The sequence below is a fragment of the Neovison vison genome, chromosome 7 (assembly GCF_020171115.1).
Source record: "Neovison vison isolate M4711 chromosome 7, ASM_NN_V1, whole genome shotgun sequence".
NCBI lineage: Eukaryota > Metazoa > Chordata > Mammalia > Carnivora > Mustelidae > Neogale > Neogale vison.
In genome coordinates, this window is record NC_058097.1 from 114,573,238 (window position 1) to 114,591,818 (window position 18,581).

The 18,581-nt window shown below is 48.5% G+C and overlaps 1 protein-coding gene across 4 annotated transcripts in view; it reads left to right on the forward strand.

The window, feature by feature from the left end:
- Positions 1-18,581, forward strand: part of PKNOX2 (PBX/knotted 1 homeobox 2) — a 304,551-nt gene that overhangs the window by 265,959 nt on the left and 20,011 nt on the right. For all 4 annotated transcript variants that reach the window (XM_044258141.1, XM_044258138.1, XM_044258139.1 and 1 more), the window contains 4 exons: positions 5,066-5,254; positions 16,517-16,646; positions 17,114-17,211; positions 18,022-18,141. In XM_044258141.1, the coding sequence (XP_044114076.1) occupies positions 5,066-5,254; positions 16,517-16,646; positions 17,114-17,211; positions 18,022-18,141 (537 nt within the window). The remainder of the gene's footprint in view (positions 1-5,065; positions 5,255-16,516; positions 16,647-17,113; positions 17,212-18,021; positions 18,142-18,581) is intronic.

Sequence of the window (18,581 nt, forward strand, 5' to 3'; positions counted from 1 at the left end):
ATGAAAGAACAGTAGAAAAGCCAACAGGATATTAGAAATTATTAAAAGAGATTTAAAAAATTATATGCACTTGCTTCCCTCTGGTTTCTAAGATACTTTCACATCATTATTGCCTTTAGCCTTAATCAACTCTTAAAAGCAAGCAATGATTGTTATCCCCATTTTCCAAATGAGGAATTTGAGGCTCACAGAACTCGTGGCCCAGTAACACCCAATTTTGTAAACAATAGGCCTGGATTCAGGGTGTCTGACAACAACCCCCACAGATTTGCTTCTGCCCACCAGCCACCCCACTAATGGTACAGCCCATCTTTGTCTCTAATATTGAATAGGTCCTCCATATTCATTGCCTCGGAATACCATTATGATTTACTCTCCCTTCTTAAATCTTTAAACCAAGCCTATTATCCCATAAAAAAGTCATCCTTCGACTGTGCTTTGTTAGACCAAAAAGTAGGTCCGCTTTTGACGACTGGGTGCCAGATGTGGTGTAAGCTCCTTGTGTGTTTCATTTGAACAAAACCATTCTATGTAGATTTTACTTTGTCTTTTTGTCTTATGTGTTGGTACTTTCTGGTTCTTTTTTAATAAGTACTTATCGGCTATGTTTTAGAAAAGAAATGAGTAGATATGTACACCTTTCTTTGCGGTGAATGCTTGTATGTAGATTTAAAACCAAACGAGTAAAGGAAATTTTGATTAAAAAAGGAATAGTCCAGTAAAGGAGAGCTTGGAGACCGAAGGAAAGAAGAAATGGAAGAAGACAAGGGAAGGGAAAAGGAAGGAGGAAAAGGAAAAAGAAGAAAGGTTTAAGGACTTAGGATGATTTTTGTCTCTAGTACACAAAGCCAGTTGGACAATTTTTTCAAATCAAATGCCTTGTTCCCTGTATAACATAGAGTGAAACTCCATATTTGTGTTGAATGGATAATATTAAATTAAGGGAGGTTGTATTGATGGAGGCATTAGGGGTTCTAGGTGCCTGCAGAAGCCTGGGTAGGTGCTTCAGACTCAGGCAGGAGAGATCTTGTTACATGTGAGAAAGAACTTCTCAATCAGCAGGCTGAGAGAAATAGAGGGGACCTGAAGTAAAGGCTCTCACTGGGAGCGCCTCAGACAAGAGCAGCCATGTATCCTAGAGAGTTTGGTCTCTCACCTAGACGCTAGTCCAGATCATCTCCCAGGGCCCCTACCAGCCCCGTCAGTGAACTGAGGGCATAAGTCATGTTCAGGCAAGCAGAAAATGGAAAGCACCTGATAGTCCAACACTCTCTTTTTACCCAGGAGGAGGCAGACATCTACATTGGTGAAGTACTCTGACTCCTGTAAGCTAGGCCAGGAGTGAGAGATGAGGAACCAGAGTAGCCGAATGAGGGAACGTTAACAGGCAGAACTCTGGAAATCCTAAACTTTAATGTCCCCAAAGCTATTTGGTCTTCCTCATACCCTATACTTCCCATCACTGGGCCACTCCCAAATCCTGTACCCTTCAGACTGTTTTTCTCCATCTACACAAATCCACAGAGCCCATCTTGGGAGCAACATAGTACATGTGGCTTCACATCCTAGTGTTATCACTTACCAGCCATGTGGCTCTAAACACAGAAAACTTAATATCTCTGGGCTTCATTTTCTTCAACTATAAAATATGGGCAATCATGGTGCCTCCTTGTAGAGGTGGTCGTGTGGTATAAATAGGAGAAGGCATGTGGTAGGTTTAACACAGTGTCTGAGACATAGTAAGAATAAGACAGGTTTGGGTATTGTTATCAAGCAATCAATGAGCATTTATTAAATGCTTTTGTATGGTGCTAATTATTCTGAAAGACATAAACCAAGATATCCATGGCCAAAATCAAGTAGAAAATTGAGAGCAAACGTTCCTTCAGTACCAGATTAGCCATTCTGAAGTCACGAGTCTCTTCTTTGCATGGGAGAGCACAGTCTCTTTTGATCTCAGCCCCATGGAGGGAGCACTCCCTTAGGATAAGTTCCTAGGATTGAGCCCTGCATGAAGACACAAAATTGTTGGTCACTGTCTTTGACTGACACTTAGTCTAATTCAGTAGTCCAAGAGCCCTTAGTTAGGCACCATTCCTGCCCATCACGCAATCTAAAAGCTAACCCAGGGACTACTCAATCGTTCCCCACTAGAAATGTCTATGAAACTCAGAGAGGAACGTGGCACCAGTGTCCGGTCATGTGGTTCTGCTCACACCTGACCGTCAGAATTCTCTGGGAGAGATTACCTGCCTTGATTCCTAGGCATCAAGATGCTAGCCAACAGCTGGGAGGGTAGGATTAAACAGAGACTCCCTAGATACTGCTTAAGTCAACACCAGTGGGTCTCCAATGGCAACAGGCCCCACCCTTTTTTCCATTTTTCATTTCAGTGTAATTACAGATTCACATGCAGTTCTAGGAACTAATACAAAGAAGTTCTGATTCCCTTCTTGCATAACTGTATACAGTTTCACAACCAGGAAATTGACAGTGATACAATCCACTGATCTGATTCAGATGACACCTTTTTACATGCACTCCTGTGCGTGTTTAGCCTTGTGCCTTTGTATCACAGATACAGATTCATGTAAACTCTGACAGTCAGGGGAGAGAACACTTCCTCCCTCCCTCTGCCAGTTCCTCCCTCCCTCCCCCACTGCACCCTCGGGCCACCACCAATCTGTTCTTCATCTCCATAATGTTGTCATTTCAAGAATGTCGGATAAATGCCATCATACAGTAGGTAAGCTTTTGAGACTGGCTTTTTTTTCCCCTCACCATAATTACTCTTTTGAAATCCATTCAAGTTGCTGAGTGTATCAATAGTTCCTTTTTGTTGCTAACTAGTAGTCCATGACATGGACGTACCACAGTGTCTTCATCCATTCACCTGTTAAAGTTTATTTTGGTTGTTTCCAGTTTGAGGCTGTTAGAACAGGCTGCTTTGAACATTCACAAACTGTTTTTGTGTGAACATATATTTTATTTCCCTGGGATAACTTCAGGGTGTAGGATAAGCATATATGTAGTTTTGTTTCAAAAACACCCGTTACACTGTTTTCCAGAGTGGCTGAACCATTTTTCACATCCCCTAGTAATGTACGAGTGATCCAGTGTCTGGTTCTTGGCCATGGTGTTATCTCTATTTTTTATTTTAACCATTCTGATAGGTGTGTAAGTGATATCTCATTGTGGTTTTAATTTGCATTTCCCTGATGGCTAATGACGATGAACATCTTCTCATGTGCTTACTTGCCATCTGTGTTTCTTCAGTGAAATGTCTGATGTTGTCTTTTTCCCCTGTTCTAACTGGGTTGCTTGCTCTTTTACTGTTTAGTTCTGAAAGCTCTTTATATATTCTAGAAAGAAGTCCTTTGTCAGATATATGGTTTGCAAGTATTTTCTTCCAATCTGTAGTTTGCTTTCTCACCCTCTTTGCAAGATCTCCTGAAGAGCAAACTTTTTAAATATTGATGAGTTCTAATCTATCAGTTTTTCCTTTTCTGGGTCAAATTTGAGTGGTCAAGTCTAAGACCTCTTTATCTGCTCTTAGGAACTCATGATTTTTTCCTGCATTTTTATTCTAAAAGTTTTATAGTTTTATCTTATATTTAGGTCTTTGGTCCAATTGAGTTAATTTTTATATAAAATGTGAGACTTAAGTCAAGGTTTTGGTTTTTTGTTTGTTTGTTTTTACTTGTGAATGTCCAATTGGTCCAGAATCATTTGAACACGCTTTTTTGAAAAGCAATTTGGCAGTATTTATCATGAGCCAAAAGAATGTCCATACTTTTTTTCCTGTTACTTCTGGGAGTTCACTCTGAGGAAATAAGGCAGACACATGAATCAAAGTGGGAAGCTTGGAAAACAGTCACTATAACATTTTTTATAAAATTGAAAAATTGGAAGTAGCCTAAATGCCCAATGATGAGGGATTGGTTAAGGAGGACACACATGAAATAATAGGCAACAATTAAAAATATGTTTACTCAATAACTGTTACCCATTCAGCAAATATTTACTCAGTGTCCAGAGTGTTGGTGCCAATGATAACAAAGCAAGAAAATCAGACACCCTCTCTCCCTTCTAGAAGCTCGAAGGCCAGAAGTGACAATAGAGAACACCATGCTGCTGTGTAGAAAAATACAACTGATAAACTAAGGGGAAAACAGGAAACAAAGTTGTAAGCACAAGGTGACTAAAGCAATGTTAAAATAGATGCCTGTGGAAAAGACCAAAAAAAGAAAATCATCGTTCTTTTAGGGTGATGGGTCAGGGACAGTTATTTTCCTCCTTGACTTTCCAAACTTCCTGTCGCACTTTTCTTGTTCTAATAATAACAATGATGAAGAGAAAAGCCCAAACTGAGAACTCATCTGTTGCCATGAAGGGTGAGGAATGTCCATCTGAAGAGAGACAGTCACACGTACCACAATCCAAAGAGCACAGAAAAGGCCGCTGCGGACAGCTCGCTGTTCAGAGCCCAGCTAAGTCATGCAGGATGATCCCATCAGTCAGCAAGTAGCAATGGGGCCTCTGCAAGGTGACCTGTGTCACATGAGGACCTCAGAATACATGCTTAAGAATAGACAGTCCCTGACTCCTAGAGGCTCCCACAAGAGCTCTGATCCCCATCTTCCTCATGCCTGCTCAGCGTTCCACACTTCGCAGCTTCTACATTCCCTCCTACAATCCTTTCCACAAACCTAGATGGTTGTTACAGGGGACTTAATTATACCACTTTTCCAACAACAAGGTTCAGAGCAACTGCCCAAGCTCCCCCAGGCGATGACTGGCAGGGTTGGGGCTAGAGAACTGGGCTTTTAGCTCTATGGTTCTCTGAGTACCCTTTACTCGAGAGCGGTTGTGTTAACAGTGGGCTCAAAGCATGCAAACCATCAGCAGGCCACCGTAGCTAGAACTGAAATCCAGTGGATGAGAAACTTTATACCCAGAGCAAGGCATGGGTTTCTCTCCGCTGGTGGCCTTGGGGCTCGGGAGGTCAAGGCAGCAGGAGGAATGTGATCTGAACACCAGGCTCAGCTCTCTCTCCTCTCTCCAGATGGTGAAGGCAATCCAGGTCCTGAGAATTCACCTGCTGGAATTGGAGAAAGTCAATGAACTCTGCAAGGACTTTTGTAACCGGTACATCACCTGCCTCAAAACCAAGATGCACAGTGACAACCTGCTCAGGAATGACCTCGGGGGACCCTACTCCCCCAACCAGCCCTCCATAAACCTTCACTCACAGGTAACACACTGGGCTGGGTCCTATGTCCTAAACTAGGCTCCTAAGCTGGGTGTAGGAATGTCTGAAGGTTCTCTGGTGGCCTAGTAGTGTAGCTTAGACTCACTGGACCCTTTCAGCACGAAAGCCCTGCTGTGATCCACTCCTGCTCATCAGGCAGCCCCAGAACTCACCATACTGGGGCATGGGTATTCCTTAGAAAATGACCAAAGTGATTCCTGGGTTCCTGGCCCAAGATAGCCAAAGAAATGCACACAAGTGTTGAGATGAGGCTGGGGCAGAGCCGGGAATGGACCCCTACCTCTTAGCCCTGCACACTTCTCAAGAGGGCTTGCTGACCTCTCCGTGTTCTTGATAAGGAGGGTTTTGTCCTTCCCTGAATCCTGCCCATTTCATAGATGAAGACAGCTTCCCATGCGACTGCTTCTGCTTCTGCCAGCTCATTTTCCAGTTTCTCACCCTACCCTGGCTCATCTGTCTTCCTAAGTTTCAGGGCCACTGGGAATGTCACCTCCCGCCACCCATCTCCCAAGAGTCACCTTCATCCCAGGAACTGGGGAACCTAGAAATGGCAACTTTGTATTTTGGGGGAGAATGGGCTCTTCTCTCCAGGGTGGAATATATTCCCCAAACCTACGGAGCTAAAAAAAAAAAGCCGCCTGGTGGTACTTTTCCACCAAACTCACCCACATCTACGTAAGCCATAGCTCACCGCTTTCTTCTCCTCCCACTGAGTTCCCAAGTCTGGGACAGACACATGGAGGGCCCTAGGAGATTTACTGTACCCTCCTCTCCTGAGACAAATCAGGTGTGGGGAAAAGGATGAACTTTCTAAAGATAATGGGCACTCAAAAAAGTGTCCTAAGAAAGGTGGTGCCATTTTTATCTCTAAGCTTTAGGGACCAGCACACTTTATCCATTCCTCCAGCTTGTAGAGGCAAGGGAAGGGTCAGGGGCCTTCTAGAAGGTCAGCCCTGCTTGCACAAATTCAGAAGGATCTCTGTGGGACTCTACAGTGAGTACTGCATGGGACATGAGGCAAGAAGTTTATTTCCTCTTCCCATTGCTTGAAATCACCAAATCGCTTTATTACAGATCTAAAAACAGCCGCCCAGGCTTCTGCTAGCTAATATTCTCTTGAAATAGACTCATTCCTTCAGAGTCTTATTGTACTTTCCCTTATGATCAAAATTAGCAAGAAACTTGCATAAAAGAGGACAATAATTGCTCAACGAGCATCTCGTTTGTAATTTATTAGTTTCTATTATTGTGGGTTACCATGGCAACCCTGCACAGCCCCGGTGACGGGAGAGATGCAAGATAGGAGCTGAGGAGGCTGTGAGGCCTCAGCAAATGGAGATGCACATTTTTATCAGTAATTTTCATGAAAATAATAAGTGAGGAGTTAATGAGATGGAAAGCCATCCTGTGGCTATTGTGAATTTTTTTTAAGTGTTGATCTAATTAGAATGCATCGGTCAGGAAAAGTAATGAGGATTTAGTGCCTCACAGAGATGTGAGGATCATATCAGAAAATTAGCACAAGTCTTTGGAAATAATCAGGTCCTTGGAGAGGCTCTGGATTTCCCCTCCTGGGCTCTCCAAGTCTACCTCGTGCACTGACATTGGGGGTGTACTAGGGTAGTGGGGGAGGAGAGGAGGGCCAGAGGGCTTAGCAGCCACAGGGGCCCCATCCAGGTCGGGGTCCTGGGGCTGACAAGTCAGTCTGCAGCAGGCAGGGCCACTGGGGACCCAGGGTTGGCAGAGAAGGGTAACACAGGCTCTGGGTGAGCCAGGGCGCACAGACGCTGCCTGTGAAAGTCAGTCCTCCTGGGAGATCCCAGCCTTCGGGGCCTCTGAGCTTTGAGGAAAGAGGAGAGAACTTTGATTCCCGTCATTGTAAATATCAGATCTCTTCCTAATAGTGAAGCTGGCCCTGGGGTGGCCACCACAGAAAGGCTTCTGATATGCTTAGAAAGAGGAACTCAGACAATGGGCAAAAACAAAGACAGCTCGAAAAAGAAGACAAGGCGTTTGACAAGGTGTTCCTATTTGGAACTTCTCAGACTTGTCCCTTCATTGCCTCTGCCTGCCGCCACCTACTTAGCTGGGACTTCAGTGGCTAAATGAGATAATCACACACAGGCTGCTGCCGCAGATTCCCGGCCCGGTTACCTGTCCTTTGTGGCTAGCCCTCAGCACTCCACACACATGCTCACGCACCACAAACACAAACACACCTACACATGCCTCTTCAGGTTCTGCTGCTGCATTTATGGTCCTAAGGCCCTGTTCATGTCTTTGTCCTGCTCAAAAGCTCTGATTGTCCTCAGAGTTTTCTCATCCTTTGGCCAGATAGTGAAGGCTCCCCCAGGGCTGCATTTTCCCAGGCCTGTCGACTCCGACAACCCTTCCGCGGCTCTGCACCACCAAACCCAGCCTCTTCCCCAGGACAGCAACAAGGCTGCTCTCCCCAGGAGACCTCTCTGATGCCCCATCCAGAAAGGCCTTTTCTTTCTCCCAACTAAGTGCTGGAGCCCTGGGGACCACTTATATATAAATATCACATGCGACTTTATCTCAGCGTCGCTGGTATAAGGGTCATTCTCCTCTCCTAGATAACAGACGTGTTTTGAGTACAGACAGTGTTTTATATATACAATTAAAACCCACGCCTGGTGGCAGCTAACCCAAGGTCTGATTCATGGACGGCTAGTAAATATCTGTGGGGAGAAGTAAGACAAGGAGACAGATGGCAACAGATCAAGAGGGGCCAGAGGAAGCCAAAAGAGGGAAGGAGAAATCAGAAGAAAGACAAAGGGAAAGAAAGACAACTCTGGAGGGTAACCTTCAAGAGGGAGGAGAGGAAGGATGAAGATCTGGAGGGGAAGGGCAGCAGAGGGAAGGGAAGTGAGGCTGAGAAGGCCAGAGGCGAAAAAGAGAGAGAAAAGGAAAAAGAGAGAGAAAAGGAACAGCAGCAGCAGAGGGGTGGGGGGTGAAGGGACAGGCTAGGGGGTGCGGGGTCAGTGCGAAGCCAGGCGTGTGGAGGAGGAATGGTGCATAGGACGCGCCACGTGCTGTCCACAGTCCCAGGGCAGGCTGCTGTCACTGTCCCTGAGCTGGGGGCTGCGGCGCTAGCTGGGCCCTCCCCAGGAAGGAGAGGCCTCGGCTGCCAAGAGACTTTCTGTGCAGGAGGCCGGCCTGGGAACCAGTATGGGAGAGAAGAGAGGAGTGTCTGGGGCATGCATGTGTGTGTGTGTGTGTGTGTGTATGCGACAAGCACACACACACACACACATATGATGGTTCACATTCGTCATGGTTCAACCTTAATCCCCCCAGCCTGAAATAGCCGCACTGAGTACCAGCCTGGCCCAGGGAGGGGTGTCTCCCCTCTGGAGCATGAGCTTCAGTATCAACATTCCAGGGGCCTGCCAGCTTTGTTGCAAACCGCTGGTTCATGGTTTTCCCTGTGTGCTAATCATTTGGCCTTGTGTTGCAAAGTGGGGGAGTTTTTTTATTCAAATTTACCCCCCCCCATGCCATACCATGTCCCCATTCAGCTCTATGGCAGCTGGGCACCTTCCCTGCTCGGACTTCCTTTTCTGAATGTGAGCTTTCTCTTGGGTGGGACGCAAGTAGGGAGTAGGGGAGACGGCTTCCACCAAGCCCACAAGCTGAACTAGAATTCCCAAGAAATTGGGCCACAGCTGGTTTTTTCCATGCCTCCAGGAAGCCATCCTGTTCCACCTGCCCCTGAAGACATCCCAGCTTCCTCACACCTCTGAGCCCAGGTTTCTTGCTGGGGCAGCCTCCTCAGTAAGGAGGCTCATCCTAGACTCCCAGTTCCTGTTGGACGGGCTTCTCCCGGCTTTCCTAGAGGGCATAAACCAAACCATCCCACTGGAGAGAATTAATTCCCACCTTGCTCTGAATTGGACTGAGCTGAAGTCCTCAGTCACCAAGCATGATCCTATGAGAGCATGAATGAATTATCTAGAAGGAGCTCCCAGTCTCAGTACAAGGGAGCTGTGAGTCACACCTGTGGACCTAGATAAGTTATGTGAGCCACAGAAGGCTACAGAGTAAGGGGACATTGAGGAAGGCAGGAAAGGAGTAGCCAGAGATAGGGAGAGGAGCCACAGAAGGGGTCTGGATCAAACAAACCACATGTGTGGCTTCCGGTTACCCCAGTCACTGCTTAGCCTCCTTCTCTCTGCCCCCAGAGAAGGCCTGGTCCCCGCCTGCCCACTCTCACAGCCACAGCCTGTTCCTGCCTGGAGACAGAATGAGCAAACCTCAGCATGGATTAGGAAGGCCAGCAGGAAGATTTTGCCCATTGTGATTGGAGAAGTTGCGGATTCTGTGGCCTTGGGAGGACTTCTTCAGGAAAGGGGATGAGGAGGAGGAGTGGTAGGCTATCTGGGAGCTCCGAAAGTGAGTGTTCCCGGTGTAGAGAGACTTCTAGGAGAAGGTAAGGAACAGAGACAGCCTTTCAGAATTCCTGGGGCAAAGAAGCTGATAGAGGATGAGCGGTCATTCATTTCCACCCCTTGCATCAGTTCAAGCACAACTGAACCTGCTGAGTTCCAAGGACCTCAAAGGGGGTGTGACATGATCTCTGACCTCCGAACCTAACAATGGCTATGCTGCAAGGCTGAAAATGATGGCCAGTCACCAAAGATGTGAGACATAATGGGGAATGTAGGCAATGGGGCAAGTGTTAGAAACATGTTGGAAGCAAACTAATTGAGTAGCCACATCTTGTGCTGCCCCAGGAAGAACTGGGGAGAATGTCAATATTTCCTGAACCTTCCCTAGACTGTATGTACTGGGTGCTTTACGTATATTACCTTATTTACTCCTCACAGCAAGGCTGCGAGGGCACATTATTTTCTACCCCAGGAAAGAGAAGCTCAGAGAAGTTCAGACACTGGCTCAAGTAAACAGCAGAGACTGAGATAGGTAATGCTGGAGTCTGTGTTCTACTTATTATATTATTTATTAATATTATATATAATACTATATTATATTATTATAATAATACAGTCCCTTGGTTTTTTTGGGGGGACACATAGGAAGAACCAGGGGTCCTGGGCCCTGGGTGTGGAGGGGTGACCCCACTTAGCTGTAGAGCAGTGATTTGAAAACTAGAAAGGAAGAAACCAATTGCTGGGAAGCAAGACTTTAGATTTGCTAATAGGGGAAAGAAAGGCACAGAGTGAACCCAGTTCTGAGATGTGGGCCTTGGTTGAGCAGGTAGAACTTTACATTTCTGCTAACTCTCTAAAAAAAAAATAGGGAGGGGACTAGTGAGTACACCCTTGCTTGGAGCAGGTGGACTTGCCTACAGACCTACAGGAAGTTTGCATTTTTAAGATTAGCAGGAGGTCAGGGAGGTAGGAGGCAGTCACCTCAGTCAAGCCCCCGAAGTTCTGCCCAGTGGCCAAGCATCCTGAGGATTTGACTAGGGAGTTTTAAGGCTGATGGGAGGAGAGTGAAGTGATCTACCTTGCAGGATCACCACTGAAGTGGGAAGGAGGCACCCCTACACCACAGTAACAGGAAGTAGAGTTCCAGGAGCTACCCTGCCTCCCTCCCACCACAGCCACCAAGGCTGTCCTTTCCACCACTTCCCAGCCCCCAGCCCTCCAGTTCAGGGCACCAGGAGACCATGAGGACCGCCCTTCCTGCCAGACCAGTGAAACCTGAGCAGATCTCTCCTTCCGAGAAGGAATGTTCCTTAAGAGCAGCAGCTGCCACTTGTCCCCACAGGCCAGAAGCGCCTTTCCCTTGAGACTAAAGCCCCCAGTAGGAGAGAAACAGCCACTGGATTAGGTGGCGTGTTTACATGTGATTGTCTTTCCTGAGTTTGGGAGCCCAGCCCTTCCCAGCCGAAGACAGGACTCTGGCCCTGCCAGAATGGAAGGACACTGCCAGGAACAGTGTGTCTGGGGACAGGGGCAACCTCTCCTCCCCCCTAAGACACATACACACACACCCCATCCCAGGCCAAAGCCCAGTCAGGCCCTGCGCTTATTGAGCATCTGTTGTGCACCCAACACTGTGGTCGGCAGCTTGGGGGAATTCAAAGAAAGAACCCTCTTTCCCTCAAAATAGCTGCAACCAAAGCTAAGGAAAGACGACACGTGCGTAAGACAGAGAACCGTTATGCTTTATGTGCAGTATATCAGACCAACAAGAAACACTGAAGAAGTCAAGAGCATGAGCCATGGGCATGCCCAGAGTGAGTCTGGACAAGCTTTCCAGCAGAAGTGAGGTACCTCAGACCAGTCCCGGCCCCCCAGCCCAGGCCAGTTAGCCCACAGACCTGTCCTCCTGGGAGGCTTGGAGAGGTTTGGGGGAGTGCAGTCTGAGCTTGTGGATCAGCAGAGACCCCTAGTGGCCTAGGGGTGGATGGCAGACAGTGGGTCCCCATGGGTAGTGCTGTCCCCTCCCAGCTCCTACCCCCTCCACACCTGTTCACCCACCCACCCCCAACAAACAATGGATTCTAGGGAATGGCATTGGTTTTTCTAAATCCTCAGTCGGGATGACCTTTGCGGTGTCATCTAGTTCATGTCCTCTGTTCTACAGGCCTCCTAGTAAGATAAACATTCCAGCTATTTCAAAATTACTTACAGGAAATTGTTTCTGTCTGTCTTTGCCTTCCTTTCTTCCTCCCATCAGTTTATTCCGGGAATTTCTTCCTTTAGTGGGAATTTTGTTTCCCCGGCCACAGAAGCCCTTTCCCTATTGACAGTGAAGAGTGGTGGCTCCAGGGACTGGGCCGGCTCCCCCTGGACCAACATCAGACCATGAGGTCAGAGTTCATAGCCACAGTCCCTTCCTCTGCACCACAAACGCCCCACCCCAACACCCTGTGCTTCCAAAAGCAATCCTAGAACCTTTCACTTTTTCTTAGGAAGGCCTTCCTTTTGAACAAATCATCTTTTTTTGTTTTGTTCCAAAATGAGATTAGGAGTAAACCTCACCCAGTGACTACTGTGACTGATGTCCTGAGGCAGTGAAGGCTTTGCAGCTGGTCCACGTGTAGGGTTAAGGAGGCGTGAGCTCTCGGCCGTTCTAAAGCTGCTCCCCTACCTTGCTTGGCCCGCTTCTGAGAGGCTCTCTGCCTCTCTGTGTCTCAGGGAAACAGCACACGAGGATCAGCAGTGTCACAGCTTCTGGGGAGGCCTGTGGAGCCTAGCTCGGGGGTTTTCATCCAAGTCCTGGGTCACCTGGTCCAGACCTGGAGACATCATTCCCAGAAAACTCCAAGGAAGTTTTCAGCTTTAGGGCCTTGTCCTGCTTTGGAAAGCAAATCTTACTACTAGAAGGTAGGAGCTCACACACATCTCAGTTTGGTGGGATGGCTCCACCAGAAAGCCAGGCTTCCAGCACTTTGCAGAGGCTCGGGGACACTACAGCCATGTTCTTGGTGGGACGAGGCAGAGTGCTTAAGCTAGATAACCAGCGCAGAGCCCCTGGTTCCTGGACAATTTGGGCAGGGATGTGAGACTCTGGATGCTGAAGAATGTCCCTAAAACTGTATAACATGTGCTTCTCACCTCTTTATGGGCGCTAAGGAGACTAGAAGGAAACAGCCCTATTTGGGTCCAGACAGAGCATCACCCACCTGCTTGGGAGTCTGATGAGCCCCAAGAGGAAGCTGCCAAGAAGATAAAAATATTGTGTGCTTAGCCAGCATTTTCTCCCTAAGGGGCTTCCATTGCTGCCACAGTATGGAAGAACTAGACTCTTCCGAGAGATTCGGAGCCCCGTCGTCTCCGCAGAGGCAGAAGCTCCAGAGAGCCAGAACCAGGGCTCCCCAGGAATGGCTGCAGTCAGGTCACAGAGCTCGTCCAAGGCCGAGGCGCAGCTCCCACTTCTAGGGCTTGGCCGGGGCCCAGGAATGTCTTGGGCAAGGTGGCAGGAATGAAGGGGCACAAAACGAGGACTGACCCCCACGGCTCAGTACGCAGCCCCGGCTCAGTCTCCACTGCTGCAAAGTTGAGAACCCAAGCAGCTCTGGGACCTTCTGAACAGGTTTAAAATCCTGGCTGTGCCAGACTCAGCTCCCTCGCTGAGTAGCTTTAGCCAAAGGAAGTGGAAAGTGACTTATTGGCTGCTGACGTGTGCCAGGCACCCTGCTTATGTCGAGCCTGGGTATCTGATTCAACTCCAAAGCACATCTCTTCAAGCGAGCATCAGTGCTGTACTCAGAGCCAAAGAACCTGGGTTCAAGGCACATCTGTGTGACTCTAGGAAGCCACTTCGGTTCTCCGGGCCTCAGTTGCTCTGCAGGCAAATAGAATCATCTTTCCCAATAGTATGGGAGTATTCCATTAAAATAAAATAGCATGATAAAAGAATGTGAATATTCAACGTGTGTAATACATAGGTAGTTTCAGAACCATTGACCTTTGGGACCAGCTGAGGATGGTTTTTACAAATACAGATCGCAGAGGGTCTGGTTCCATGACCCTGAAACTCTGTGTCTTTGAAAACACGACAGGGCTCAGGCCAGTATGTGAAATAGGTCATATTTACAAATGTAGGGGTTGGATATTATTTCCCCAGACCTCGGGGAGGCCCATATTTTTCTTCCTCTTTTTTGCCCAGCTACAATGGAGCCAGCCCTGGTCCTTCCTGTGGTTTCTGTCCCTGAACGTGTCTTCTCCTTTCCTTTGCTGAGCTTGGCTGCCTCTCGGCATGTCCCAACCAAGGACCCCTGAGTGGGAGGAGACGGTAGAAAAGAGAAGAATCTGATCTAATGCATAAATTGCCTTTAGCTACCCAAGCCCAGAACCTGGCACGCAGGCCTGCAAGACCACAGGGCAGGGAACCAGCCAGAGTCTGAATAAGTAGATGAAGTATCCAGGGAATAGCTCACCCTTCTGCCTCTGGCTAGCAAAAATGTGTGTTGGTTGAATCCCAAGGCACACATCTTGTATTTATTTTACTGATTTCACTTGTGTTTTCCTAACCTTGCTGGAAACCTTTTTTCGGGGGAAAAAAAGTCTGGGGCAACTTTTTATGTTGGAAATTCCCAAATGCCTTTCCCCAATGAGGAGCACCATGGCATGAAGTTTCCAGACGAGAGAGAGAATTGAAAAGTCCTTTCCATTAGTTTTAGGGTGAAAGGCGTAGAGGGACAACACCCTCTTCTGTTACATTTAACTTCTAACTTTGCTTCAGCTTCAAATAACATCAGCATTGGTTTACATCCTGTGAGAATGGTTGGCAAGGGTATTGGGATGAGGGCAGAATCAACCTTAGATGGAGACAGAGCTGAAAACAGGCTTTGAGGGCTCCTGGATGTCAGCGCTGAGCCAGACACATTTTATAAACGAGACTGATGCTCCCAGAAGGGCTGGGATTTGCTGATTCCCAAATCCATGGTCTTTGCTCTCGTGCCCATGCTGCCTCTGTACTTCTGGGGTTTGAGTGTTTCACCTGTTCACCTGGCCTCCAGTAACTATGTACTGAGCCCCTGTGGTTCCAGGAGCACCCTGTAGCCCGGTTCTTGGCACAGGGTGGGTATTCAGTGTTTGTGGTTGAAGGAGGGCTGTGTTCTAGTCCCATTGCTGTGAACTGGCTGGAGGTCTTGGGCGAGTCACTTGGGTTTCTAAGAAGCCTCAGTTCCTTATTTGTGCTCAGAGAGTTGGAATATGTAGCATTTAAAGGCTCTTCCAGTTTTTAGGTTTCAGAAAGTGGGCCTCAGTATTAGACTTGAACCGGTTGAGTGGGAAGACCAAGAGTTGGCTCCAAGAAACTCTAGACCTTCCCTGGAGGCTGAAAGCCCAAGCTTCTCCCCCAGTCCTAAAATGAAAGTTAGGAAGCTTGGGGCCTTCTTTTCCCCCAGTGGTAGTCTATTTTCTTGACTGTTTACTTGTCTAAATTCTTACAGCTCATGCATTAGGACTCCAAGCTGTGAGCATGACAGTGTCAGCCCTTGATGGTCTTCAGACAGGTTATGTGGTTCAAGCCATTTTCAGATGAGGCACTGTGGTCAGAGGAGCCCAGAGACGCAGGCAGGTCTCCCACCACTCCTTCCATGGCATCTCACTGGCCACCTTTCTTGCTTTCTCCAAAGAAAACCTGGAGACCCCAACCTCCTCTCACACACCACAAATTCTCCCCATCCAGCAAGCACCCAGCCCCCAGGCAGGGAGGGTTTATTGCTGCTTCCTGGAGGCTGTAGCCAAGCTCCCTTCCCTCGAGCATGGCATGCAGAGTCCCTCAGCATCAGGTCCAAGCCCTTCCTGGCCCAGCTGTGACATGGCAATGACGAGGCAACCAGAGTGCCAGGAATAAATGTTCTTCTTATCTGCTTTGGCGGCTGCAAAAACAAATAGCAAGGATTGTTTCCTGGCAAAAATGGGGCCTGGCAGGTTGACAGCGTGGGGCAAAAGGGGGCCTCTGTCTACAGTGGGATTCTGGGCTGGCAGCCTGGGGAAGAGGAAGGAATCGATGAAATGTGCTAAAGGATGGCTTGAGGTCGAGGCTCCTATGACATGCCCTGAAGGCAGGTTGTAAAGAGGCGAGGGCGGCTGTTTCTATATTATTCTTATTGAACAATTTTAGTGTCCGCTGTGTGCCAGGCACCTGAGTTAGGTGCTCAGCATTCAAAGATAAAATGCTGGAAGCCATTTGTCCTTGGAGCTGGGTATAATAAATAATGTGATATAGGTATGTGAGGAGGTAAGTTTCTCGGGGGGAGAGGGTGTCTGGGAAGGCGTCTGAAGACAGTTCAGTGTGAAGGGTGAAGAGGTGCTAGGCAGATAAAGCCAGTTCTCAGCCTGGGCCACATGTTAGAACCACTTAGGGAGCTCGAGAAAACACCAAAGCCCTGGACACACCCCCAACGAATTGAATTACAGCCTCTGGGTTCAGAACCCAGGCATCAGTATGGGAAATTCCAAAGTGAAGCCAAAGTGGGGACCGCTGGTTTATGAGATGATTTGTGTCTCAGGCTTCAGAAGAACAGAATGGCTAAGTGGATAAACATTGTAGGTTGGTTGGCTGGCTGGTTGGTTGGTTAGTAAGTTGGTTGGTAGATTAGTTGGTTTTCAATATTGAGCCTTTTTATTCACTGCTTCTAGAGGGCTGTGAGAATTGCCTTTCAGATTTGGGCCCTAGGAGGAGCAGGAAAAAGGGAGGAGGGAAGACAGAAAGAGAGAAAGGGAGAGGAGGAATTTGGGGCTGTGGCTTCTAGGCATTGAGTGGCATTGTCACAAACCACGCCTCCCTTACTGCCAGGACCTCCTGCAGAATTCCCCCAATTCCATGTCTGGAGTCTCCAATAACCCCCAGGGGATTGTGGTCCCAGCCTCAGCGCTCCAGCAGGGCAACATCGCCATGACAACCGTCAACTCACAAGTGGTGTCAGGTCGGTGCAAGGGATTGTGGGGAATACTCCTGGGAGGAGAAGGGGTGGCTCCAAGGGGATTCTGGGGGTGGGGGGCAGGGTACCATACAAACAATCTTAGGAAATGGGAGGCGTGCCCCCTCCCAAGAAGGGGATTCCAGCTCAATTCTTGACCACAGCGCTCTGTAAGTTTATAGATGACTAGCACCAAGACCTAATTGTGATATTTTATAACAAATTTGGGTCAAAGTCTCATGAGCCCCTCAAAGACCAAGTAAAGTTGTTGTCCCTGCCCCCAAACACTTCCCACCAGAGGCTCTGTTCTCTGGACCCCATTCCCACCCCACCTCACCCCTCCCCAACGGGAGCTTGAGAGCCTCCAGAATTGAAGGTATTTACGTGGGAATGCCAAGTGAGTTGGAAATCCGTCTTGCCTCACTTCTACCCACCCTCATGGCAGGGGACCCAAAAACTGGTTGTCTCCTCAGGTGGAGCCTTATACCAGCCAGTTACCATGGTAACCTCCCAGGGTCAGGTGGTCACCCAAGCAATCCCCCAAGGAGCCATCCAGATCCAGAACACACAGGTGAGTGTGCGTGCACAGGTGTGTGCTCATGTGCACTGGCTGTGGGGGGAGGGGAACAATCATAACTGTTTGCTCCCTGCTAGGCCCTTTATACAAGGGACTTACGTAATCACGTTATTCCTTTAAGAGGTGTCATTATGCTCAGTTTCCAGATGGGAAGCTGGTTGTTGGAAAGGCTTTATCAACTCCTGAGATTTCCCTCCCCCTCAGGGTTACATCAAAGGATCCTGCACCTCCTATCCCTGGTTTCTAGCCCGAGCCACTCCATAGTTCAGTAGGATAGAGTGCACACACGGGTAGGGGGAGGAGGAAGATCTGAAGTCAGGCCTGAGATATGACACTAATTCTGTCATCTTGGGTAAGTCACCTGACCTGTCTGGGCCTCAGAGTTCTTACCCACAGAGAGGGGATGAACACCACTTGCACAGAGCCCTACCAGCTTCCAGGGCTGCTCTGAGTGCTAATCACAGTAATGGGGAGGAAGGTGCTTTGCAAACAGTAAGGTAACCAAGAAATAACTAGTGGATGGTTTCTGGCAAATTTGTCTCTCCTCTACCCTCTGCATGTCCCTGTTTCCTCTATGTCCTCTCTCATCCCCTTCTCCTTACCCCTCTTCCTCCTCCTTCTCCCTGTCTCCCATTCTCTGAGGGGCTGGTGCAGAGTGAAAGGAAAGGTGACCTCCCCAGGGCCCTGAGAATGAGTTGGGAAAGGGGGTTGGCAGTGAGAGCCTGCCGTCACTATGGCAACAGGTCCCTAGCTGCTGGCCCTCCAGGCTGCTGATGCTGATTTTTTTCTCCACGTGCCCTGAAGGTTAACCTTGACCTCACCTCCCTCCTGGACAATGAGGATAAGAAGTCCAAGAACAAACGAGGAGTCTTGCCCAAGCATGCCACCAATATAATGCGTTCTTGGCTCTTCCAGCATCTCATGGTGAGTGTGCGTGGATTGGGGGTGTGGAGTGAAGCACAGGGTACTAATAAACCCCCAGGTTCCGGACTCTGCCGTCTTCCCTGGATCTACAGAGGGCATGGGCCCAGAGAGAGGCTCTCTGGTAGGGATCTCGTCTTCCAGAGGCCAAGGCAGAGAGGAGAGGCTTTAGTGGGACCTCAAGCTGGGAGGCTCTCTCTGGTGCTTGCTGCTGCCACAAAGAAGGTGACATAAAGTGAGGGAATGAAGACAGACGTGTTCTGAAGAGAGCTAAGGACTGGGTAAGGGTTTCACAGATGGGGTGAGATTCTGGGGTCCAGGACTGTGATTGCTACAGGGAGCCACATGCTCTCCTGCCCTTCTCCTGGGGAAGAAAATGTGGCTCCTCAGCCCAGGCTCTTCTGTTCCCTGGAGTCCTCACCATGAGGGTAGCAGCAGATGTG